We start from the raw sequence: 25772 nt of genomic DNA, 5'->3' as shown, positions 1-25772 counted from the left end.
GTGAAAATCCCCATTTGCCACACTCCAATAACCTGTTCAGGATCACTGAGGGAGAATTTAGCATGGCCGATTCACCTAACCTGCACAACTTTGGAGTGTGGGAGGAAACCACAGCACCTGGAGGAAACCCACACAGACATGGGGAGAACGTGCTGACTCTGCACAGTGACCCAAACCAAGAATCGAACCCAGGTCCCTGGCACTATGTGGCAGCAGTGTTAACCACTGTGCCACTGTGAACAGACTTTCAAATTTGCTAATTTCTTCAAACGAATGCCATAATTACTCGTTATCTCTTTAAACAGTGAAACTATTATACGTTAAGGATAGCAATAATCAAAATAACTCTTCTTCAATCATTTTATTTCCTTTACCTCGACAAAGTGAGTATTGTGCATTATCTGGGATGTAGCTGCATATGAGGACGGTTGATGCAATAGATCATTGAATAGGGGGAAGTTTGGGAATTAGTTTAAGAAAGGCTATAGAGTTAGGAGGATTTATGCATCGGACGGGTATTTCAAAGAACACAAGATCAACCTTTTCAGATCATTTGGCAGATGGGTAATTTTAATAAATCACAAATAAGACAAACAACGAGGGGCAACTGTGGTAGGGAGGCGAAGTCGTTTTAAATTGTGTCAATATAGAAGAGGTAAAGAAATCTAAATACGATCGAAAACCAATTCCCGATTAAGCGCATCATTTTCGAGATTACTGAAAGTCAAAGAACAGGATTGGAGAATAAAGCAGTGACTGTCTGTATCTGTGTACAATAACACGCTTCAGTGCTGAAAAGTGCCTACAGATTTGCAGTTTATTTTTTCAGCTGAAATCAATAATGCAGAAAGTATTCAGCGGTATCAACGCTACAGTGTGATCTGCCCCAATCATATTCATTAGCTGGTGCCTGGAATTAGCGGCAAAGATTGTATCCTTATCTCGGGGAAATTGAGGAATTAAACGTTATTGTGAGGTTTCAATCTGGTGCCTTCTGTCTGTCATTTTTGTTTTTTGCGAAACAGTCATCGAGTGTGGGTTGGTCGAGGTTAGGCTATTAAAAAAGAAAATAAACATTATTGAAATGTAAACCATTGCAACGAAAACTCAAACCCAGCATTCTACACAAATCAAACCTTTCTAGAAAGATAAATTCAAATATTCATGTGGTTAAAAAAAATCAAACATTAATCTGGTAATATAGTTACTGGGATGTTTTCGATATTTCATTCTGAATTCTTGTCTGTCTTGTTCCCCCGCTTTATTTTCTCATCTAGAAACCGCTAAAGACTGGGGAATAATTTGTCAAAGAGTTAAATTTCATCTCTTTTTCCTGGACCCCTTTCAGGTATTCCGCACGTGTCAGGCTGTGTTCCAGCCTCTATGAGGGGTGGCGTGTTAATACCTGGACCAAGTACCGCTCTCTGCCACACTCTGTCTGCAGCCGGGACTCCTGCAACTACTTCTGATCAAGATGAAGGGACTGCTCAGTGGATTGCTTCTTTTTGCCCTAATCCTTGTTCAGGTTAAGGGAGTGCCCAAAGTCAGATCTGCAAAACCTGGTCCCCAGGTTCCAGCTGGTAAGACGTTATATTCGCGCATCACTGCTTTTTAAAAAACTAAGAACTCTGCCTACTAGTTCAATTTGATTCTTTGATGATATTTGGACCCTTCTAACCTATAAAGTACAGAAAATCACCAGTACTTAAAAAAAAAGTTTCTAACTTTTCTTAAAAGAAAAATACTGCAAATGCTGGGAATCTGAAATAAAAACAGTGGAAGTAGTCAGCAGGTCAGTCAGCATCTATGGAGAGAGAAACAGAGTTAAAGTTTCAAGTTAAAAATTACTTCTTCAGAACTAGTTTTCTTAAATTGCTGTTTAAGATTTTTCACCCGACTTGAAATGACTTTGGGGAAATTTCTGCTGCATTCAAATCAATATGATGTTGGATAAATAATACAATTAGTGATGTTATTGCAATTTTATATCTGAAATTGTGGTTAATGCAACATTTTGACTCTGCTATTCAGGCGGTAATTTTCCTACAGATTATCTGGTCTCTGGGTTGTGGAAATTTCTGGCTGAAATCTTGGTTATCGCTATTATTGTCACTGGGCTAAAGAGTACAACCTGACTTCAGTCAGTCTTTCAAGGTGTATTATACTTAGCATTTAAACTCAATGTGCAGGTGAATAGTCATATGCCTTTAAATAATTAGTGATTATTTAGTGATTAATTAGTGCTTCAAGATGCTGAAGAATTGGAGTTTTTGTTTAATTTTCTGCAGTCTTATGGATTTACAGAATCATTGGGCAAAACTTTATCTCAAACACACAGAATATATGAATCACTTTTGTGTCAGTCAGACTTCATTATGTCTGTGGGATATTTTGAGTGGTAAAACCAACTGGAGCATCACAGTTGCTACCAAAGTCAAGATGGGCTAACTCAGCACAGATCAGTTATGAAACTATATTTTTATATTTATTAGTGTCAGAAGTAGGTTTACATTAACACAGCAATAAAGTTACTGTGAAAATCCCCTAATCGCCACACTCTGGCACCTGTTCAGGTACACTGAGGGAGAATTTAGCACGGCCAATATACCTAACCAGCGCGTCTTTCGGACCGTGGGAGGAAACTGGAGCATCCCAGAGGGGACCCACGCAAACATGAGGAGAACACGCAGATTCCGTACAGACAGTGACTCAAGCCAGGAATCAAAGCCAGGTGCCTGGCGCTGCGAGGCAGCTGTGCTAACCACTGTGTCACCGTGCTGCCCCAGGTGGCCTTCTAGGGGACTTTCATATCTGTATGACTCAGTACACATTACACAGGGCAAACTTAACCATCAATATCACTCATTTATTGATGCATTATGTGGTTGTTGAGGTAATAATCAATGGAAAGGATTTTTTGCATGTTTCCTATTCCAGTGGTTAGTAATGTCAGAGCTGGTGTTGTAGATATTGCTGGCATTCACTGGAAGCAGAAATTTGCATGAATAAAAATAATAATGTGAATGATCATGTATCTGCTGCACACAGTGCTCCAAAATGATTTTTCTACTTGCACTGTAATGGTTTGTTGTGAGGGGGATTGAATATAAAAGTAGGGAGGTCTTGCTGCAGCTGTATAGGGCATTGGTGAGGCCGCAGCTGGAGTACTGTGTGCAGTTTTGGGCGCCACACCTGCGCAAAGATATTTTGGCCTTGGAGGGAGTGCAGAGGAGGTTTACTAGGCTCATACCGGAGTTGAGGGGGTTGAGCTATGAGGAGAGGCTGAATAAACTGGGCTTGTACTCGTTAGAGTTTAGAAGGATGAGGGGAGATCTCATTGAGACGTATAAGATGATGAATGGGATGGATAGGATAGAGGTGGAAAGACTCTTCCGGCTCAAAAAAGACAGTAGGACTAGGGGGCACAGCCTCAAGATAAAAGGGGGGTGGTTTAGAACAGAGTTGAGGAGGAACTTCTTCACTCAAAGGGTAGTGAATCTCTGGAATTCTCTGCCCGTTGAAGTGCTGGAGGCTGCCTCGCTAAATATTTTTAAGACGCGGGTTGATGGGTTTTTGATAAGAGAGGGGATTAAGGGTTATGGGGAGAGGGCGGGAAAGTGGAACTGAGCAGCGACAGATCAGCCATGATCTTATTGAATGGTGGGGCAGGCTCGAAGGGCTAGATGGCCTACTCCTGCTCCTATTTCTTATGTTCTTATGTTCTTATGGATTGATGTGGAGATGCCAGCATTGGACTGGGGTGGGCACAGTAAGAAGTCTTACAACACCAGGTTAAAGTCCAACAGGTTTATTTGGAATCACGAGCTTTTGGAGTGCTGCTCCTTCATCAGGTGAGTGGAGGGATGAATTCACAAACACGGCATACATAGACAGAGACACAGTTGCAAGATAAGGGTTGGAATGTGAGTCTTTACAGGTAACCTTGGTTACCTGTAAAGATCAGCAGTGCTCCAAAAACTTGTGATTCCAAATAAACCTGTTGGATTTTGATTTGGTGCTGTGATACTTCTTACTGGGATTTGGATTGGTCATTACAATTATCTCTCCTTTTCTAATAGATGGTGTTATGAGGAAAGGTTGAGCAGTCTTGGTCTATTCTCATTGGAGTTTCGAAGATTGCGAGGTGATCTTGTTGTAACATATAAGAAACGTTTGGTGGGAGGGTGGTGTAGAGAGTGGGGTGGGGTGCAGGGGAGAAGTCAGCTTGTCAGCTGCTGAGATGGTGTTTCCCCTCATGAGGGAATCTAGAATCATTAGGCACAATTCCAAAATAAGGTGGAGATGAGGAAGAATTTCTTCTCTCAGAGGATCGTTGATCTTTGGCATTCACAACTCCAGATTGCAGTGGAGGCTGCAATATATTTAAAGCTGACTTGGACAGAATTTTGATCTACTAGGGAGTTGAGCGTTACATGGAGCAGGCTAGAAAGTGGAGTTGAGGCAACAATCAAATCAGCGGAACAAGCACAAGGGACCACATGGGCTACTCCTGCTCCAAATTCTTATGTCCTCCCGTTATGTTCTTAATAGTGGTTGTTCTTTATCAAATTTGCAAATGATTAATCATGATTTGTACCATTGTGGTGTTGATTTCATGGCATTACGCTGCTTGCTGTTCTTAACACAAACAGCAAAACTCTTCCTGTCTAGTCAGTTTGCCAAAATTATGCTGCATTAAACAAAATACATAAAATTATAAGGCGCTGAGATATAATAGAAAAGAACCAATTTCCCTGAGCAGAGAGGTCAATAAACAGGGGACATGAAATTAAAGTAATTAGTGCAAGGTTTAGAAGGGAGTTCAGAAGATACTTTTCACCCACAGAGTGGTCAGGGTCTGGAATTCACTGTTTAAAAGAGTGGTGGATGCAGAAACTCCCACTGCATTTACCAAATATACATATATATAGTAAAGTTTATTTGTTAGTCGCAAGTAAGGCTTACTGCAATGAAATTACTGGGGAATTCTCCTAGTTGCCACAGTCCAGTACCTTTTCAGGTCAATGCACCTAGCCAGCACATCTTTCAGAATGTGGGAGGAAACCAGAGCACCCAGAGCAAACCCATGCAGACATTGGGAGAACATGCAAATTCCACACAGACAGTGACCCGAGCTGGGAATTGAACCCAGGTTCATAGCACTGTGAAGCAGCAGTGCTAACCACTGTGCCACTGTAAACTTGCAGTGCCATAGCCTACAGGGTTACAGACCAAGTGCTGGAAAGTGGGATAGCTCTTTCTCAGCCAGCATGTTCACAATGGGCTGAATAGCCTCATTCTGTGCTGGGAATTTTCTATGGCCGCAATTCTTCCAAAAGTGCTGAATTGGTGGGGGAGCTGTTCTAAATCCCAACTGTTTGGTCAGTTCAGCTTCTCACCTGAACCTCCACACTCTGAGCGCTGAAGAGATCCCAATCAAGAATCTCATCAAAAACCCAGGGGGCGGGGTCTATTCACGCTGGAGTCTGACAGCTCTGGAACTCTGCGAATGTGAGCTGGCCCTGATCTGTCGGTCTCTGTTTGCTGCCAGCTCAATCACTGACCAGCCCAGGACCCCTGCAGTGCTGCCCTCCGACCACACCACCCCCCCTCCCCCCCCCCCCGACTCACAGTCCAATCGCGGCCCCCACAATAATTCCCGGTCCAGCCCTGACCTACCGGTCCTGGAGTGCCTCGATATCCAGGCCCCAACCCCCAGCAGTGGCGATCCGCCCCCACCCCCATCACCGCAGCAGACCCCCCACTCCCGCTGACCCCGGGAGTCAGAACCCCCCAGAGGCAGGCCCCCCTGACAGATCAACCCCACCCCCAACCCACCAGCCCACCTCAATCACTGCCCTCCCTCCATCCCAGACTGATCCCCATGTAGAGTGGGAGCAGGACCCCCTCAACTCCATCAATTGCCCCTGGCCCTGCCCCTTGGCACAGCCTGATGCCCAATGGGCAGTGTCAAGGTGTTCCCCTGGGCATGGGTACTTTGCACCTTGGGCAGTGCCAGCGGGAGCTACCCTCCTGCCGCCCGACCCCTTTGGGATTCCAAATAAACCTGTTGGGGGCCCCAATTGACGCCCCCTCTTCATCCGGCGGGGTCTCCTGCTAGTTCTCCGAAGGTGGGAAGCTAGTCTGAACCCCATCGGAATGAAGTACTCCAAGCAGGATGGGAACGGTCCCAATAATTAACTAATAAACGTATTTCAAATATATGCAGAAAAGGTTTAAATGACTTATCTGCTTTCCCACCAGTTTCCAGCGTGGTCTAGCTGGCTATTGTTCATCGGCTGTGGGAGATGCACGTGCGTTCCAGGTGCATATGTAAATTCCTGCTCAAGGCAAGAGACAAGCATCTCCCACAGCGACCCAACAGAAAAGTTGCAGTCTCAATGGGAGAATCGCGGCCAACATTTCAGTTTCAATGAGTTTGTTAATCAGAACTCATGGTCTTGGAAGTGAACTTGATCAAGTTGAACTCGATCTTTCTGGGGTTGCCCAACACAAAGGGTTAATTTGAGACAGAAATAAGTGATAACACTCTGTATTCAACACACTTCTGTGTGTACATGATCCTAGCATTCTACTGTTGATTGCAAAGTTTCTGCTACCAACTTACAAGCAGAGCATTATTTTTAAGAAAGGGTGCTGTGCTATTACTTCACAGTAGCTCATTTGTTAAACAAGTTGTTACTATAATTAATGTGTGGAAACATTCCTGGTGTCGATTGTTGACTGATTCTATCGAGGTAGTGGTAGGGATACTTCAGTCGGCCTCAGTGCCCCTAGGCTGAAGTGGAGAAGATAACTCCCTGCTGGAAGGCAGAATGTAGATGGATATTGGATGAGAAGAGGGTAGGCCTTGGCTCCAGTCCCCTTGTGACCTAATTATCTGTTGAAAATTACTGTCTGGTTTTATACATACATGAATGGACAATTGGCTGAAAAGGCAGACAATGAGCTTCCTTGACAGAACTGCACCCTATATAGAGCAATATCAGAGAAATCATCAAATCTCTACAGTGCAGAAGGAGGCCATTCGGCCCATCAAGTCTGCACCAACACTCCAAAAACATCTTACCCAGGCCAAACCCCCAAACTATCCCCCTAACCCCACACATTTACCCTGTGAAACCTACACATCTTTGGATACTAAGGGATAATTTGGATGGCAAAACTACCTAACCTTTGGGCTGTTGGAGGAAACTGGAGCTCCCAGAGGAAACCCATGCAGACATGGGGAGTCCCACAAACTTCACACACACAGTCATTGTTCCAAGGCTGGAATTGAATCTGAATTCCTGGAGTTGTGAGGCAGCAATGCTAACCGCTGTGCTAACCATGCCTTCCACCTGTAACATTGGAAATTAGAATGAACACCTGCATGGATATACATGCAGGATAAGAGCAGAACTTTTTCAATAAAACAAACTGTCCATGCTAATAGCAGCAGCTGACCAATCAAAGATTAACTTTAAAATACTACATCAGCAACTAAAATTTAACTTTTTAAAAATTGACTTTTTCAGTAATTTTACCACAAAGTCTGAATTTAACATCGATCTCAAGTTTGTAAAACTGCCCTTTAGCTTCAGCTAAAGAGACATTTTTTTTAAATGACTTCTGTTATCACTTTTACTTTGCTTTCTTTCACTCTGTGCTTTGCTTCTTTCTCTCTCTCTTACAGGCCTGTGCAAGACCAAACCAACTGACCTGGTCTTTATCATTGACAGCTCACGGAGTGTACGCCCTTCTGAATTTGAACAGGTGAAAGTGTTTGTGTCCCAGGTAATCGAATCCCTCGACATTAGTCCAAATGCCACCCAAGTTGGGGTGGTTAATTATGCCAGTACCGTCAAAAATGAATTCACCCTCAAGGCACACCGCAACAAGGCCAGCGTCTTGCGAGCTGTCTCCAAGATCCAGCCACTCTCCTCTGGCACCATGACTGGCCTCGCCATCCAGTTTGCAACAAATGTTGCATTCAGTGAGTCTAATGGGGCGCGGGTCAAAGCCAACGCTGCCAGCAAGGTATCTATGGAAACTTCTTTTGACAGTCTGGTATTGAATAATACTTTAAAATTTACTTTTCTTCATATAAAAAAAATAATTTTATTGTATTTAAAGTGATTTGATCAGAATCAATTTGATTGTGCTCTGAGTTTCAGTTGCGGTGAGGGTTAAGTGGCTTTGAAATGTTCAGCCAATTCACCAAAGGACATTTTTCTCTTTTCATTAAATGGCATTGCCAAGCCTGATATCTTTCTACTGTCCCCTATACCTGACCAGTCACAATGCAAAGTGCAAAGATTTAAACTGTTGGTGCTTGCCATTTATTAAGTACGGTTCAGATTATCTTAGGTCAAAGGGGAGCTGATGGTCCCTTGACCTTTGAAGTGGCCAACAGTTCAACGTTAAAACAAAACTGCATTATTGTACGGTATTTGATTAGTGGGATTGAGAGTAAGAAGTTCACTGCAATACTTGTGTATTCCTCCAACCAATTACTCCTAATATTCCTATCCTCCTGCCACAACAGAATCACTACTTATAGATTCAGCAGAACCTAGTGATGTAATAGGCCTGTAATTTGCAAACAATGCATGCACTCAGAGATCTTCCTTGAAGAAGAAAGGTGTCTTTCAAACAGTGGTGAGGGAACTGACAAGAGGAAAAAACATACAGCTGACCAATCATACTCATATACCTGCCTGCCACAGGTGCATCTGTGCATGACAGTATCGGCAAGAATGATCACAGCACGGTCCCTCTGGAGACAAAGTCCTGTCTTCACATTGAGGACATCCTCCATCCTCTCATGTGGCAGTGTCACCGTGCTCAGATTTCGAACAGATCTAGCAATTCAGAACTGAGCCATGAGGTGCTGTTGCCATCAGCAGCAGCAGAATTGCACTCAAGCGCAGTCTGTAACTTCAGAGCCTAGCATATCCCCCACTCTACCATTATCACCAAGCTAGGGGATCAGTGAAGAGTACAAGAGAGTATACCAGACACAGCACCAGGCATACCTAAAAAATTAGGTATACCTGCTGAAGCTCTGACAGAGAACTCTTTGCATGCCAAACAACATAAGCAGCAAACAATAAACAGAGCAATGAGAATCCACAATCAACAGATTAGCTCTAAGCTGTACAATCCCGTCACATCCAGTCATGGATAGTGATGGACAATTAAACAACTCACTGGAGGAGGAGGCTTCATAAATATCTCCATCCTTAATATAATAGCAAATTACTGCTGATGCTGGAATCTGGAAACACTGGGAAGTGGTTTTGGAGCTACACTCATCCGGGCAAGTGGGTGAATGGATCTCCAATAATAATATAAAAACTTGACACTATCCAGGACTAAGCAGCCCACTTTACTGGCACCCCATCCACAAGCATTCACTCCCTCCACCACCAATGCACAGTGGCAGCATTGTGTACCATCTACAAGATGCACTGCAGAAACTCACCAAGGCTCCTTTGGCAGCACCTTCCAAACCCACGACATTGCCATCTTCATCACTCACCTGACGAAGGTGCAGGGCTCCAAAAGCTCATGATACCAAATAAACCTGTTGGATTTTAACCTGGTGTTGTGAGACTTCTTATGGCCAACCACAGTCCAACACCAGCTTCTCCACATCATGATTATCATCTCGAAAGACAAGGGCCGCAGACACATGGGAACATCACCACCTGGAAGTTCCTCTCTAATTTACTCACCATCCCGACTTCTTCCATTCCTTCACTGTCACTGGGTTAAAATTCTGGAAGTCTTTTCCTAACAGCACAGTGAGTGTACCTACACAAATGGACAGCAGAGGTTCATGAAGGCAGCCCACCATTACCTTCTCGAGGGCAATTAGAATGGGAATGAAATGCTGCCCTAGCCAGTGACACCCACACCCCATGCATGAATTTAAAAAGAGGCTGCATTGCTAATTGTGTTTTATTCTTGTGGTTGTTGAATACAGCACTCTAATTACACAATTTAATCTGCCAACATGCATGACTGGATGCTTCAGACTTATCAAAGGTAATTCAACATTAAGGAACACGAGAAGCCATTTATCAATGGCTGTCTAGGTGCTTTCAAGTTGGGTCAGTGAGGTTTGGATCCTCAAGAACAAGTCTCATGCTGTCAATCTAGACTAGTCCCCGCCACATGGGTCTTGCACCATTTGAGAGCCTCTTCAATCCAATCACATGTCGGGGGTAGCGTCAGGTGGACGAGATTCTCCCCTCTTCTCTTGGAAAGGTAGAATTTCAGTAAAGTACCCTCACGTGCTAACTGGCTTACAAAACCTCACCTGAGTTTTTCAAATTTAGTGCACAGTCCAGGCTGTTTGACCTGAGAAAGCATTAATGTGAAGCCTGATCCCATTCTCAACCCATAACCAACACTATTTCAGCTCACCCGCATTTCTACTGTCTGTATCTTAACTCACACCAAGTTCCATTCACACATCATCTTTCAATACTCTTCAGAGATTTTCTTGGAATCTTCATTACCATCCAATAAAACAGGTCTTCTCCGGGCATTTTAAAATCATGGCGGGGGTGATTCTCCCATCCCACTGCACTAATTTTTTAGCAGGGTGGGCTGGGAGAATTGCGTGTGCGCAGATTCACAGGATTCACGCATGCGTTCCCGCCGCGTGTGCATCTCCCAGCTCCGGATATCCGGTGCCATCTGAGCCGTGCTGGAAAACTGGTGGGAACACGAGGTAGGTGATTTAAATCTACTTTTAGTGTAATTTAAACCTGATTAGCGGGTCCAGGACTGAATTCTCGGGGCTCATGAGCATCTCCAGCAGGGTTCAGACCAACTCTTCATTTTCAGGGAACTAGTGGGACGACCCTGCTGGAGTGAAGGGGGGGAAACCGGGACTCTGCAGGGGGATGGGCAGCAGGGAGAGTTTGCCCCCTGGGCATGGCCAGCATGGCAGTGCCAGCCTGTTCCCCTGGCACTGCCCAAGGAGCAAAGTGCCCTTGCCCGGGGGCACCTTGACACTGCTCATCAGACGCGTGTGCAGAGGCCAGGAACAGTCAGCCTCCGAGTAAATCCCCTGTGCTTTTAATGATATTCCCAATTGTGACTTCTGCATTAAACAGAGCGTGAGAGATTCTTGTCTAAACTCACACTGAAAATACTAGCGTAATTTACACCAGTTTTCCCACGAATTCAACACTTAGAACATTTTTGGGAGAATCGCGACCATGATGTTGGTATTTTATCAAAAGTCAGTGGGTTGCAGTCATAGGCTGACTTGTTTTCTCTTCCATTATTATCGTTCCAAAGTTGGGAAAAAAAAAGCTAAAATTTCTGTCTCCTTTAAAATCCAAGTTGGTGAGCAGGAAGCAAAACACTGCAGATGCTGGAAATCCAAGACAAAACCAGGCAACATCCGCAGTGAGAGAAGCATCAGTCTGACATTTCAGACCAAAGGCCTTTCATCAGAATTGTTGTGAATTAACAACTACTTCCACCACAAACTAATTTCAAGTTTTAAATATCCTTTTTCTAACATAGCCCACTATATCCTAACTGCTGAATGCCTCCAAATATTTCTATTCCCTTCAGAAATATTCTCTGAGAATTTGGGTCTCGGTTGACTTTAATCAAATAAAATAAATTGCTTTCAAATGGTAAATACCAATCTGAAAATTGCACAGAGAACAAAGAAGTCCTGTTGTAGTTGTGAAGAGGTACAGTCTGAGAACTGTACAGTATGTGTGTGCCGTGGAATTGTGTGTCTATGCAACAGTGAATAAAGTTATAGTTTTAGAAGGATCAGTGTTCAAGAAAAAGTTATTTAACAAGAGCATAAAGTCAGAAAGAGTTGTAAGATGTAGTATGTGGGTCTTATGAAGAGACTCTCTGTCTTGTATACAGTGCAGAAGGAGGCCATTTAGCCCATCAGGTCTGCACTGACTGACCGAAAGAGCATCTTAACCCTACACGTTTACCATAGCTAATCCACATAACCTGCACATTTTTGGAATGTGGGAGGAAACTGGAGCACCCACGCCGAAATGGGGAGAATGGGCAGACTCCACACATCAAGATACTCTTTCCACGCAAGCTTAATGTGGAGTTAGTGAGGAGTTAGGAGGAGTTAGTGAGGTTTAGGAGGAGTTAGTGAGGAGTTAGTGTGGTGCTTTTGATACCCCCTTTTAGTCAGTTCCATCATAAACAACAGAATAAACATTTCATTCTCTTCAATAGAGAAAATACAGGCCAAAGACCATTACTCACTGCTCACCTATAATAGTAGAAAACACATAATGTAAACTCATTAAATGACTGTTTAGGGGATTGGGGGCGGGGCGGAAATGCCTCCAAAACAAACAAATATTAACTTCTGTTAATACTTAGTTACCAAAATGATGTGTTAAATATATCATTTTGTCTCACAGGTTTGAGCTTTATATCATAAAAATGGACTAATTCCAAGTGCATAAAGCATAAATCTATCCACAAACCCCAATGAACATAGCAACATGGTCACAGCATTTAATACTCTGCACCTAGAACACTAACCTCAGGGCTGTGTCCCTGGTCTATCCCTGCTTAAGGACTATGCCTCCTGTTGGTGCCAGTATCATTTCTAAGGTTAAATGCTTTAAAAAGCATTGACTAAAAAGTACTTTTGAAGTGGTTATGGATTAAGGCTCAATTGTGGTAATAAGCACAGATACATGGGCTTTTCTGGCATCGCTACACGCCAAAGGAAAAATCAGCAACAGAATAAAATCCACAGTGGGTGATGTCTAATCAGTCCTCATTACTGAAAGAAGCTGACCATTTTTTGTGCCCTATCTGCTCTCAGGTTGCCATCATTGTGACTGATGGCCGGCCACAGGACCGAGTACAGGAGGCAGCCACACAAGCCAAACAGAGTGGCATTGAGATCTTTGCCATTGGCGTGGGCAGGGCAGAGATGAGCTCACTGCGTGAGATTGCCAGCGAGCCCCTGGAAGAGCACTTAGACTATGTGGAAAGCTACAGTGCGATAGAGAAACTCTCCAAGAAATTCCAAGAAGCATTTTGCGGTGAGTAAAGCACCAAAGGAAGACGAATGATGTCGGTCCAGTAATGTCACAGTTAAGAGGCTGCCTCAGTCTTCATGCCCATTCGATCATAATTCTGGGCGATAATACTGACCAGCCTGTGCTCAAACTAGACTGGTACCCTTTTTAAACTGGTACTCAAGCAGGTATGGTCTCCTTCTGTTTCCAGAATCATTTTATTTACTGATGACATGATTCATGTGTAGTTAGAAGAGCAGTTCAACAATGGTGTTGCTTATCATCAATCCTCTTCAATGCCTATGCTGAAACAACGATTAAAGAAGCCTTTCAATATATGGGACCTGGCGTAAAGATTGGGGTGGGGGGGTGAAATGATCTGTTAAATTTGAAGATGGCAAAGCATTTGCAGCAAGCGCAGAAGAAGGATTACAAGCGCTAAAAGACTAGTAAGAGCAGGCAAGAATTTTGGAATAAAAGTGAACATTGACAAAACTGAGGTGATGCACATCTCGAAATCTCCCAGAGACATTCCTGTATTCATGGGAGAAAGAGAAATAGAACAGGGCAGAGCAGGCCTGAGAGCCCTTGTAGCCTACTCTTGTTTCCAATTTGTATGATTGTATGAACAAGTATTTAGGAGGCATAACATCTGCAAGTGGGAGTTTTGACAAAGAAATAGGAACAAAGATAGCAATGCAAAAGGCTGTGTTTGGCAAGAGACAATTGTTAACCAGAAAGCTGAATAAACAACTCAAGAAGCAACTTGTAAAGAGCCTGATTTGGAGTGTTGTTTTGAATGGATGTGAGACTTGGATCTGACAGAAAGAGAAGACCAAAATGCTAAATAGCTCTGAAAAGTTTGGAGGAGAATAGAAAGGATCAGTTGGACAGAAGAAGTGACAAATGATGAGATTGAATGAACAAAGAAAATTGCTGAAGGTAATTCGGAAAAGAGATTGGGCAGGGAACATCTTCAGAGGAAACAGATCAGTACGAGATGTTATAGAGAGAAGGTTTGGAGGAAAAAGAGGAAGAGAATAAGAATGCTTGAAGGCTTGAAAATTGAAAGAAGTTATTGGCAAAAGGATAGAGAGACATGAGAAGACTATAAGCCAAGGACCTGCCTTCAATCAGAACACATGATGATAATGATGATTCATGGCAGGGGTCATTACTGTATATAATCCAGTACTGCACAGTTTAAAATAATAACCATAATTGCATATTGTATTTCTCTCTAATATAGGGATTTAACAATATTACATTAACAGTATATGTATGTGTCATAAAAGAGTTGGGCTGGAAGTCATCAACTGAATCATTGATCAAACAATTTGAGAGGAATAGAATTCTGGGGAGTTTGACTTGTGGCTAAACACATTTCAATTACCAGATAATCCTGTTGAAACTCTCAGTATTTGAGTCTGGATGCACACATTTCCATATATTTCCTTTATTGTGATTGACATTACCTGAATCTTGGTGTTGCAGTGGCGGATCTGTGTGCCAGTGGAGATCATGACTGTGAGCACATCTGCGTGAGCGTTCCTAACTCTTATAAATGTGCCTGCAAAGAAGGATTCACATTAAATCCGGATGGAAGAACGTGCGGCAGTAAGTTTTGTTTCAGCGTGGAATCACAAAGTTATTAAACTGTAAGTTACCTAACCTGCCCTTACACTCATAAGGTAAGAATATAAGGTGCTTGCCCTATCCATTCAGCTGTGCAATTTTATATACTGCCCCATCCCAGTGCTAGCAATGCACATGGGCCAACACAGGGGTAAAAAACAAATGTGGCTATTTTCAGGATGAATTTGGGAAGTTCCTCCCCAGTTCCCTAACCCAGTCAAGTTAACTTCAGGAGACCAAGGTTGCCCTTGATAAATGATCAAATGTACAAGTCTAGATTTGTCCTAGCCTTTACTAGGAGCTAGTGGCAACTTTCAGATAGACCGAAGTGATTTGCTTATTCTCAATCTTCCCAAATCAGCCCATTAGTGTCAACGCAGCTGTGAATCTGGGCAAGTGTAGGAAGAACATTGGTGCCTCTCAGTGAAAATGAAACCCAAGATGTGGGCGTATGCCAGCAGGTCCTGCTGTCCTGTACCCAGTCCCTTATTTAATGGTTTTTGAAGCAGAGGCGATGTTGCCCGAGGCGCTTGCAATTAGGGTCACTTCACTCTCTATGTACCATCTGTACTAACTATCCTCAATAAACTTTCTATATATTTGCCACCCTCGATGTGAAAAAATATCTTAACTTTTTCTGTGCTTCATTGTCCCAGAGCATATTTGGTAATAAACATTATTCTGGAATCCAGTTCACCAATTCTCTTGAAGATCATTAATATGAATGAAGAACAAAGAACAAAGAAAATTACAGCGCAGGAACAGGCCTTTTGCCCCTCCAAGCCTGCACTGATCATGCTGCCTGACTTAACTAAAATCCCCTATGCTTCCAGGAATCATATCCCTCCATTTCCGTCTCATTCATGTACTTGTCAAGACGCCCCTTAAAAGTCACTATTGTATCTGCTTCCACTACCTCCCCGGCAATAAGTTCCAGGCACCCGCCACTCTGTAAAAAATCTGCCTCGTACATCTCTTTTAAAACTTGCCCCTCACACCTTTAACCTATGCCCCCTAGTAATTGGCTCTTTCACCCTGGGAAAAAGCTTCTGAATCTGCAAATACATTTAACTCTAAGCTGCCTTTTTCCCAATTTTTCCAATGTAAGTATGTGTGTAACCATTAGCCTTTCATCATGAATGAGGCAGCCAACTTCATTTATCTGATTACTGGCCTTTTTTTTCTCCTGTATGGTACCCACATTTGTACACAATGTCAAGCTGGTGATGGTCAGGTATGCATTGTACAAGTTAACCCACCTGTACTGATGTATATGGTGTAGGGATTCAATGGATACTGACTGCACTATCCATCAAATGTGTGGAAGTATTGTTTGGATCAGAGGTTAATATTCTTGCTGCATTTATGCACCTACTAGCAGCAATGCTCTAAAGGAATCTGAATTGGACATTCTAACTCAAATGCAACACAATAACCAACTTTTCTCTCACTTCTTAGATTAGGGGAACCTTTTTACACTTTTTTGAACCTCTTCCAAAGACCTTGATCCTGAGTATATCTTCTTTTTGGCCTCATCTACACAGCCCTCAAGGGAAATGTTCCTTGGTTACCTCTCTGGCTCATATTATAATTCATTGTTATAGTTCATGGGGAATATGTAAGTTCTTTCTCCTTTAACTCTTGCTTTTAACTTTGTGCACAGCTTGCAGTGCAGGAGGTGTTGATTTAGCTTTTGTCATTGATGGGTCAAAGAGTGTGAGACCTGAAAACTTCCAACTGGTAAAAAAATTCATCAATCAAATAGTTGATGCCCTGGAAGTTGGGGATCAGAATGCACGCATTGCCCTCGTCCAATACTCAAGCTCAGTCAGGACTGAATTCCCTCTCAACAAGTTCAAAACTAAAGAAAACATCAAGTCCGCAGTCAAGAAGATGGAGTACATGGAGAGAGGAACAATGACAGGCCTGGCACTGCAACATCTGTCTGAAAAAATTTTTGTCCCTTCGCAAGGAGCAAGAGAGAACATTCCAAAAGTTGGAATCGTCTTTACAGATGGCCGTTCACAGGATTACATTAATGATTTTGCTCAGAAGGCTAAAGATAAAGGTAATACTTGTTGAAAAATTTACTTTTTTTCCAACAAAATCCATTATCCACAATCCTTGTATGTAGGAGAGAAAACTGCAAGAGTATGGGAAAAAAGAAGGTGAGTGGAACTAATTGGATAGCTCTTTCAAAGGGATGTCAGAGGCACAAGGGGCTGAATGGCCTCCACTGAGACTCTTGGCCAGATTTTCAGACCCTGCCACAGATGGTGCTCCCTCACATGATGGGCAATCTATTGAAATCCCATTTGACTTTGGTAGGACTGGAAAACCCCATGAGCAGGAAGGGCTGGAAAAGCTTTCCCTCTGCTTGTATAAGGAAGTTGTGCTGTGATTTGCCTCCATTTTCTTCTCTTTATACACCTTCCCATTATGCATTATGCTCCTGTTTATTTTGTAATCAGGATATCAAAAAAGTGACCTGCTTCCTAGCGACTGTGTGTGTTACTGTTAAATGCCACAAAGTGTATGAGATCAGAAAGACAAAATTCCCTTGACCTCACCATACTCCATCTCTCCCTTCCTTCATCAGGACAGGGTTAATTGCTGCCTAGAAACAGTTTTTTTAATTAGTCTAATTCCAAATGCGCTGTGTGACAAGCTGAACCTGCTGATCCCTGGTGCAACATTTGATGTACAGACAACTTAAAATAAATCTAATGCTAATAGACTGAGGAAATCACTTGTGGGATTAATCATAATGAATAGTGGAGCAGGCTTGAAGAGCTGAATGGCCTGTTCCTATTTTCTATGAAGATTATTTGTGGCAATGTTACTAAGAACCCAGGATTGTCTGAACAATGACAGGCTGTAGAATTTGAACTAATTAAAATGCAAATGAACATTTATCCATTTCTTTAACTGCTCATTTTTTACTCTTAAATCATAGAATCCCTACTGTGCAGAAGAGGACATTGGCCCATCAAGTCTGCGCCATCTCTCTGACACAGAATCTCCCTCTCCCCTGCCCTATCCTCATAACCCCAGACACATTCCTAATGGCTAATCTACACATCTTGGGACACTAAGGGGGATTTTACCATGACCAGCCCACCTAACCTGCACATCTTTGGAATGTGAAAGGAAACCCACACAGACTTGGTACAAACGCGCAAACTCCACACAGCCAGTGACCCAAAACTGGAATTGAACCCAGGTCCCTGGTGCTGTAAGGCAGCAGAGCTAACCACTGTGCCACTGCGCCGCTCCATCTACATTCTTAATTTTCTGAACTCCTCAAGATGAGCAACGTCAGTGCTGTTGTGTGAAATAATTGTTTTAGACGCCCATTGTTAGTGATGGAGCACACCCAAGTCAGGTGCAGCAGATGTAAACGGAGAACAGGCTTTCCACTACTCCATTCCCACAATATTCCTCACCTTTAGCCATAGTACAGTAACCCTCACTGTAGCAAAGTGGCATTATTCCTTCTTCCGCATTGTGGAACCAAGTTTATTGAGTGAACTATTAACACTCATTTCAAACTGGATTTATACTGGTTTTAGATTGCAACAATTTGGATCTTGACATTTTGTGCAATTTTAAACATGTATTACTGAGCACATTACTCTTTAAAACATCAGGTATTTGCCTTTAAATTTCTCAGTTTTCCCTATATATCTAATCTGGTCAATTCCTGCTCTGCCTTCATATTTCTTCAACTCCCTCTGCTTTTCATTCACAGAATCATCCCGAAATGGAATCATTGATTTCACTAAATAAGAAACTAGAAACACAGGCTCATTTATTCAATCAATTTAATTGGGAAGAAGATGTGAACTTAGATTGCACTTTCTTCAAAATTAAAGGTTCATGAAAGGCATGTTTAGAAGAATACCATTAACAAGGAAATATTTTGTTTCTATATTCCAGCACATTTACATTTCAATTTATTTAACAACCTGCCTAGTAAACAAAATAAAGCAAATTCTGCAAATAATTTAAATGCTTTGTTCTGTCTGTCAACCTGCAAACTTGCCTCAATAGCAGCATGGTGGCACAGTGGTTAGCACTGCTGCCTCACAGCGCCAAGGACCTGGGTTCAATTCCCAATTTGGGTCACTGTCTGTGTGGAATCTGTATGTTCTCACTGCGTCTGCATGGGCTTCCTCCAAGTGCTCCAGTTTCCTCCCAAAGACATGCTGGTTAGATGCATTGACCCGAACAGGCACCGGAGTTGACGACTAGGGGAATTTCACAGTAACCTCATTGCAGTGTTAAGCCTTACTTGTGGCTAATAAATAAACTTTAATTGTATAGCGGGCATTAAATTCTGCCCTAGAAATCTGACTCTGTCTATTGCAACATCTGCCTCTATATCTATCACAGTCCTTAACTGTTCTTCTGTGCGTGGCAGTCATGTATCTATCTATCAGTCCTCGAGAATTGGAGGCCCATTGGAAGTCAACATAAAAGTGATGGCAGGCTAATTAATCATTGAAATCTTTCCATTCCAACGTCAATAAATTGCCCACATATACAACAGAAGTCATTGATTGTAATGTGAAATCGATAATTCCTCTTCTTATTAAAACTCATAGAATCCCTGCAATGCAGAAGGAGGCCATTTGGCCCAGTGAATATGCACCGACTCTCTGGCAGGGATTCTATACTGGGGAATGACTAAATTGTGACGTTTTGAAGGGCTGCTGATGTCATGATTCCATCATGTGTCATTGGATTAAAGGGGTTAAACAGAGGTAAGTTAAAAATGTTAACTTTTTTTGCTCATCAAGGTTTCAGCACATTTTTCTGATACACATTCCAAGCTTGAACAAAATTATAAGAGGTGTTTTTAACTATGATGAGTGGGAGAGGAGCAGTAGAAAAGCAACAACTCAATCTGCTGCTTTGTTCCTGTCAATCTAGGATTTTGATGTGGAGATGCCGGCATTGGACTGGGGTAAACACAGTAAGAAGTCTCACAACACCAGGTTAAAATCCAACAGGTTTATTTGGTAGTAAACACCACTAGCTTTTGGAGCGCTGCTCCTTCGTCAGGTGAATGGGAAGTTCTGATCACTAACAGGATATATAAACGCACACACAGTTTACAGAATACTGATTAGAATGCGAGTCTTTACAGGACCAACCACCATAACCCCACATATTTACCCAGCTCATCTCCCTTACTTACACATCTTGAGATACTAAGAGGCAACTTAGCAGGGCCAATCCACCTAACCTGCACATCTTTGGACACTAAGGAATAATTTAGCATGGCCAATTCACCTAACCTGCGCACCTTTGGACTGTGGGAGGAAAGTGGAGCACCCGGCGGGATCCCATGCAGACACAGGGAGAACATGCAAACTTCATACAAACGGTCACCCAAGGTTGGAATCGAACCCGGGTCTCTGGCACTGTGAGGCAGCAGTGCTAACCACTGTGCCACCAATAACACCAATTCCCCTGCTCTAGACAAAATCGGTTAATATTAGGGATGAACATGCCACTCGATCTGACTCATTGTTGCAATTATCCATCAAGCAGATGGCTCTGCAATATTTGTTATTCTATGTTACACAATCCCAAAGAACTGAGTCCGCAGTAACAACAGCACCATAGAAAGTTCTAAGTACAAAATGTTCGGCAATGCTGATATTCGTCCCCATGGATTTTTATGTACAAAACGTAATTAGAAATTCATGTTCATCTGTTTCAGGAATTAGGATGTTTGCAGTTGGAGTGGGGAATGCACTTGAGGAAGAATTAAGGATAATTGCTTCAGATCCAGTTAAGGATCATTATCATTATACTGCAGATTTCAAGACAATGAATCAAATTGCAGACAAATTACAGGTCAAAATATGTGGTAAGGGATAATCTTTCAATACAATTCAGTCTTTCATTATTGCTGTCTTAATCTGGACATTGTCAAACGTTTCAGTTTGGGAAACCTTGCAAATATTGACACACTCTGAAGACTCTGTAACATTGCCATGAGCTTGAGGACTGTTGAGAAATTTTATCTATAAACCCATATTGTAATTTCAGAAAGACAATGTCAAAGGGATACAGTGCTATTGTTGCAGGAATAGCTTACAGCAACAGAAATACAATGTCCACAGGTCTGAATCAGGCCTTGTCTATATTATTGGTGACTTCAACGTCCTTTGCATAAAATGGACAAAGTGTTTTGTGTAAATTAGCTAAAAGATTTGTCTCAATAATTACATGTTTTACCTGATTATAATGTGACATGGGCTTTCAGTACTGATCTTAAACTGTATTGCAACTCCATGTGGTGGAACACCCAAGCAACAGTGATCATAACATAATTAATTTTTATTGCGTTGGTCAATTGAAAGTTATCAGACATGAATTGTGTGGAAAGATGAGAATTGGGTATATTATAATGAAAGGGGAAGGTATCCTAGCTGGAATAAAGAACCTTGATGTAGATTGAGATGTGGGTCTGAGGGTGATTGATGGTCTGAAGCATGTGAATTGCAAACCCAGATAAAAGCAATTTATTGTGGATGATGGAATCTGAAACAAAAACTGAAAATGCTGGAAAATCTCAGCAGGTCTGACAGCATCTGTTGAGAGAGAATAGAGCTAATGTTTCAAGTCTGGATGACTCTTCATCAGCTCTGCTGAGATTTTCTAACATTTCCTGTTTTTGATTTGCAAGCCTCTTGCCCTTATTTTTAACAGTCCGTGGGGTTTTGATATTTTCTTTGAATTGGGAGCGTGCTTACTTCGTGCTGCTTTTCATAAAGGCAGATAAATTGGATCCAGGGAATGATAAGGGATCACTGAGATAGAAAAGATATCATCAAAGGCACTCAACATGGCTTCTGGAAAAGGATGTTGTGTTTAACCAGTCAACTAGAATTGTTTGGGGAAGTTAAAAGGTTACCGAACTATTTTCTTAACTGGCCCCAGAAAAAGCATTGGACAAATAGTCCACAGGTTGCAGGTGACACAAAAATGTATGCAAGTATCAGGACTATGCAAGAGAAGAAATCTCTGTAAGCAGATTTAAATGCCCCAGGGGATCGAGCCTAATGCAAGCAGGTTTTGATTTGATTTGATTTATTATTGTCACATGTATTAGAATACAGTGAAAAGTATTGTTTCTTGCATGCTATGTGGACAAAACATATCATACATAGGGAAGGGAAGGAGAGAGTGCAGAATATAGTGTTACAGTCATAGTTAGAGTGTCCTTTAAGATGTCTTAAAATGTCCTTTAATTTAAATAAGTGCAACATTATGTGTACATACTGACTGCACTACACAGTCCTGAATTAAACTCAGTGCAGAGAGCAAGAGACTATGGCATGATTTATTAAACTGTAAAGATTTTTTTAAGATTCTTGGTCAATTAATTTTAATGGAGCAAAATCCTACGCAGTCTGTGGGCAAATAACCAATGTCTATGGCAGCGAGCACATGCGTCTGTTAGCATCGTGGAAAAGATCTCGCCACTTGTTGGTAATTTAATCTATTACTGCTGCAACCTGTATGCACAGGATGTCACTGGCAAGGTCAGCATTTGTTGCTGAGTCTTAATTGCTATTACCACGTGGCTTGTTACGTTTCCGAGGGCAGTTAATATGACCAGACCAGGTTAAAAAGATAAATTTATTTCCTCAAAGAATAGGTGAATTTTTCAGACAGATGTTAAGAGTTTCATGGTCATCTTACCGAGACTAGGGTGGAATTTTCCAGCCACACTCGCCCCAAAATCAGAAAATCCTGCCAGAGGTCAACGGACCTTCCCAACAATTCCTGTGGCAGGCAGGACAGGAATATTTAGTCCTAGGTTTCAATTCCAGATTTTTAAAAATTAATTAGTTGAATTGATTAACTAATTGGATTTAAATGCCATCAGCTCAAGGTGGGATGTGAACCCAGGTCCCTAGAGCATTAGCTTGGATCTCTAGAACAACAGTCCAGTGATGTTATAACAACCCCACCATTTACCACCTCTGCACCCCCACCTCCCCCGCAACCCCGCAAAATGGGGAGAACGGGAAAATCAGACCTAGAAATGAGAATAAGAGGAAAGAGAACTGAGTCAATTATTCTTCATGCCATGTCTGCACATAGAGTCATTGCAGCACAGAGGGAGGCCCTTTGGCCCATTATGTCTGTGCTGGCCTTCAAGCAGCTAACTATTCTAATCCCTTTTTCCCGCACTTGGCCCATAGCCTTGTATGCTATGATTTTTCGAGAGCTCATCTAAATGGTTTTTAAATGTTGTGAGAGTTCCCGTCTCTACCACCCTTTCAAAGTGAGTTCCAGGTTCCCACCACCTTCTGGGGAAACTCCTCACTTAATCCCCTGCCCCTTACCACATGAGAGTGGGCACTTGGATACAGTTACATTGTGTCACAACCAATATATCTATATCGAAGAGCATCACAGAGGAAGGCACAAAAACTGCCTTGTGTAGACCCAGATCCAAGTATCATTCATGAAACCAAAGCATTTTCAATTTCACTGCTTTTAACATCCCAGTAAGCACGTTCTGCATTGCAGCTAGGGATTGGTGGCCATGGCTGGAATATGTTTGCATTTTTCCATCACCTGTTTTATTTTGCTTTCAGCTGCACCACCCGAAGACCCGTGTGCCTGCGAATCACTTGTGGAATTCCAGAGAAAGGTCGAGAAAATAATTAAAACACTGACATCGAAACATATCCTTTTAATCCCATGTGTGGTTCACCATAAAAATACACTAAGATGCAATTATCCACATGTTAACTGTAAAATGATTAATTTATTAGTGTCACAAATAGACTTCAATTAACACTGCAATGAAATCACTGTGAAAATCCCCCTAACATCATAATGGAAAAAAAAAGACGGTATAAATGTTTCTGCTCTGAATTCTTGCTGTGAAATACGCATTGCTGCTTATGACCGATGCACACATAATGGAAGGTGCCATCAACAGTGCTATCAGGTGGTACTTATTCAGCAGATAACCTGCTCATTGATGTTCAGTTTGTGTACGCCAGGGCCACTCGGCTCCCAACCTCAATACAGCCTCAGTCCAAACATGGATCAAAGAGCTGAACTCGAGATCTGAGGTGAGAGTGACTGCCCCTGACACCATGGCAGTATTTAAGCATGCTTGGTATCAAGGAACCCTAGCAATATTGACTTCCACGAGAATCAGAGAGAAAATTCTCCACTATGATTAGAGTTATACCTAACAGAAAGGAAGATGCTTGAGCTTGGTGGAGGCCAATCATTTCAGCCTGAAGACATTGCTACGGGAGTTCCTCAGCATAGTCTCATAGGCCTAACCATCTTTAGCTGCTTAACTATGGCCTTCCTTCCATCATTCGGTCTAAATTGAGATGTTCATCAATTGTGCAGTGTTCAGTCCCATTCACAACTCCTCAGATAATGAAACAGTTGGTGCCCATTTGCAGCAAGACCTGGACAACATTCAGGCTTAGGCTGATAAGTGGCAAGTAACATTCTCATCACACAATGAGAATTCATTGTGGCAATGAGAGAAACTAACCACCTCCCCTTGATGCTCAGTAGCATTCCAATTCCAAATCTCCTACCATCAACATACTGGATGTAACTATTAACCAGATCTGAACTGGAAAGCCATATAAATGCTGTGGCTACAAGGGAAGTCAGTGACTGGGAATTCTGCAGTGAATAACTCATCTCCTGGCTCTCCAAGGCCTATCCACCGTCTACAAGGCACAAGTCAGAGTGTGATGGAATGCTCTCCACTTGCCTGGATGAGTCAACTCCAACAACACTCAATCTAAAACAAGGCGGACTGCTTGTCTGCCACCCCATCCACCAAACATTCATTCCTCCCACCACCGGCGTACAATGGCAGCAGTGTGTACCGTCTATAAGATGCACTGCAGCAACTCACTAAGGTTTCTTCAACACACCTGTAAAAGCAAGGGCTGCAGGTGCAGAGGAACATCTACTCCCTGCAAGCTCCCCTCCAGTTCACACACCATCCTGACTTGAAAATGTATGGGTGCCACTTTACTGTCACTGGGTCAAAAACCTGGGACTCCCATTGTGGATGCACCTACATCACATGGACTGCAGCAGTTCAAGATAGCCTTCTAAGGAAAAATTAGGGATGGACAGTGAAGAAGGAAAGGAGAGATGCAGAATGTAGTGTTACAGTCACAGCTAGGCTATAGAGAAAAATCAACTTAATATAAGATGGGCCCATTCAAAAGCCTGATGGCAGCAGGGAAGAAACTGTTCTTGAGTCGATTGGTGCATTATCTCAGAATTTTGTATCTTTTTCCTGATGGAAGAAGGTGAAACAGAGAATGTTCGGGTCCCTGATTATGCTGGCTGCTTTTCCAAGGCAATGGGAAGTGTGGAAGGAAGAAACCTCTGTTATCTACAAAAATTTTGTAGGTGTCTTTTAATTGATTTTTGACTTTTTGAACAGTAGAAATAGTTGTTACTTGACTGCTAAGTACCTGGAATTTACTGTCAGTTAGCTGATGTGTGACAGGTTCATGTTTGTGTGCACATATATGGTGTAGATTGAAGATAAATAATTCAATGAAAACTTGGAACCATTGGAACACTTCTATACAAAACACTGAAGATTAATGTTTTGACTCATGCAATATTGTCCTTAACAATTTTTATACTAGGTGCCTTCACAAAAAAACTGGCAGCTCTTGAGAATAGACTTCTCGTCTAATTGATTCCGGCGCACTTTTCCTGACACCCTTAACATTGTCACTAAGTATCCTATTGTAAAATACTGAAAACATGCTTATTTAATATACAAAAGCATCTGAACTACTAAAACTGCTTTCATCTATTTTAAAGACCCTAATCTATTTAACCTTCTCTTAGCACAGGAACCCTGTCATGTCAAGTGCAGTCGTTTCTAAATGGACAAAGCCCTGTGAATTATGTCAGAATCTTTGAATATTTTTGCAGTATATTTTGTATATTAAAGCATGTCACCAAATGTAAAACTAACATGTAATTTGTATTTATATTGTAATTTACTTGATACCAATATTGATCATCGATACTAGTGTTCCT

The 25772-nt window shown here is 42.2% G+C and overlaps 1 protein-coding gene across 1 annotated transcript; it reads left to right on the top strand.

The window, feature by feature from the left end:
• The first annotated feature begins 1474 nt into the window (after positions 1 to 1474).
• On the top strand, positions 1475 to 25419 carry matn1 (matrilin 1). Its single transcript, XM_080211233.1, has 8 exons — positions 1475 to 1580; positions 7697 to 8040; positions 12851 to 13073; positions 14544 to 14666; positions 16348 to 16752; positions 20416 to 20565; positions 23312 to 23401; positions 25367 to 25419. Exons 1-8 carry the CDS (start codon positions 1475 to 1477, stop codon positions 25417 to 25419), a joined length of 1494 nt encoding a protein of 497 aa, XP_080067359.1.
• The last annotated feature ends 353 nt before the right edge of the window (positions 25420 to 25772 follow it).

This window comes from Carcharhinus amblyrhynchos, chromosome 24 (genome assembly GCF_965287045.1).
Source record: "Carcharhinus amblyrhynchos chromosome 24, sCarAmb.v2.hapA, whole genome shotgun sequence".
NCBI classification, from domain to species: domain Eukaryota; kingdom Metazoa; phylum Chordata; class Chondrichthyes; order Carcharhiniformes; family Carcharhinidae; genus Carcharhinus; species Carcharhinus amblyrhynchos.
Note: the sequence above shows the minus strand (reverse complement) of the source record. Positions and strands in the feature narration are given on the sequence as shown.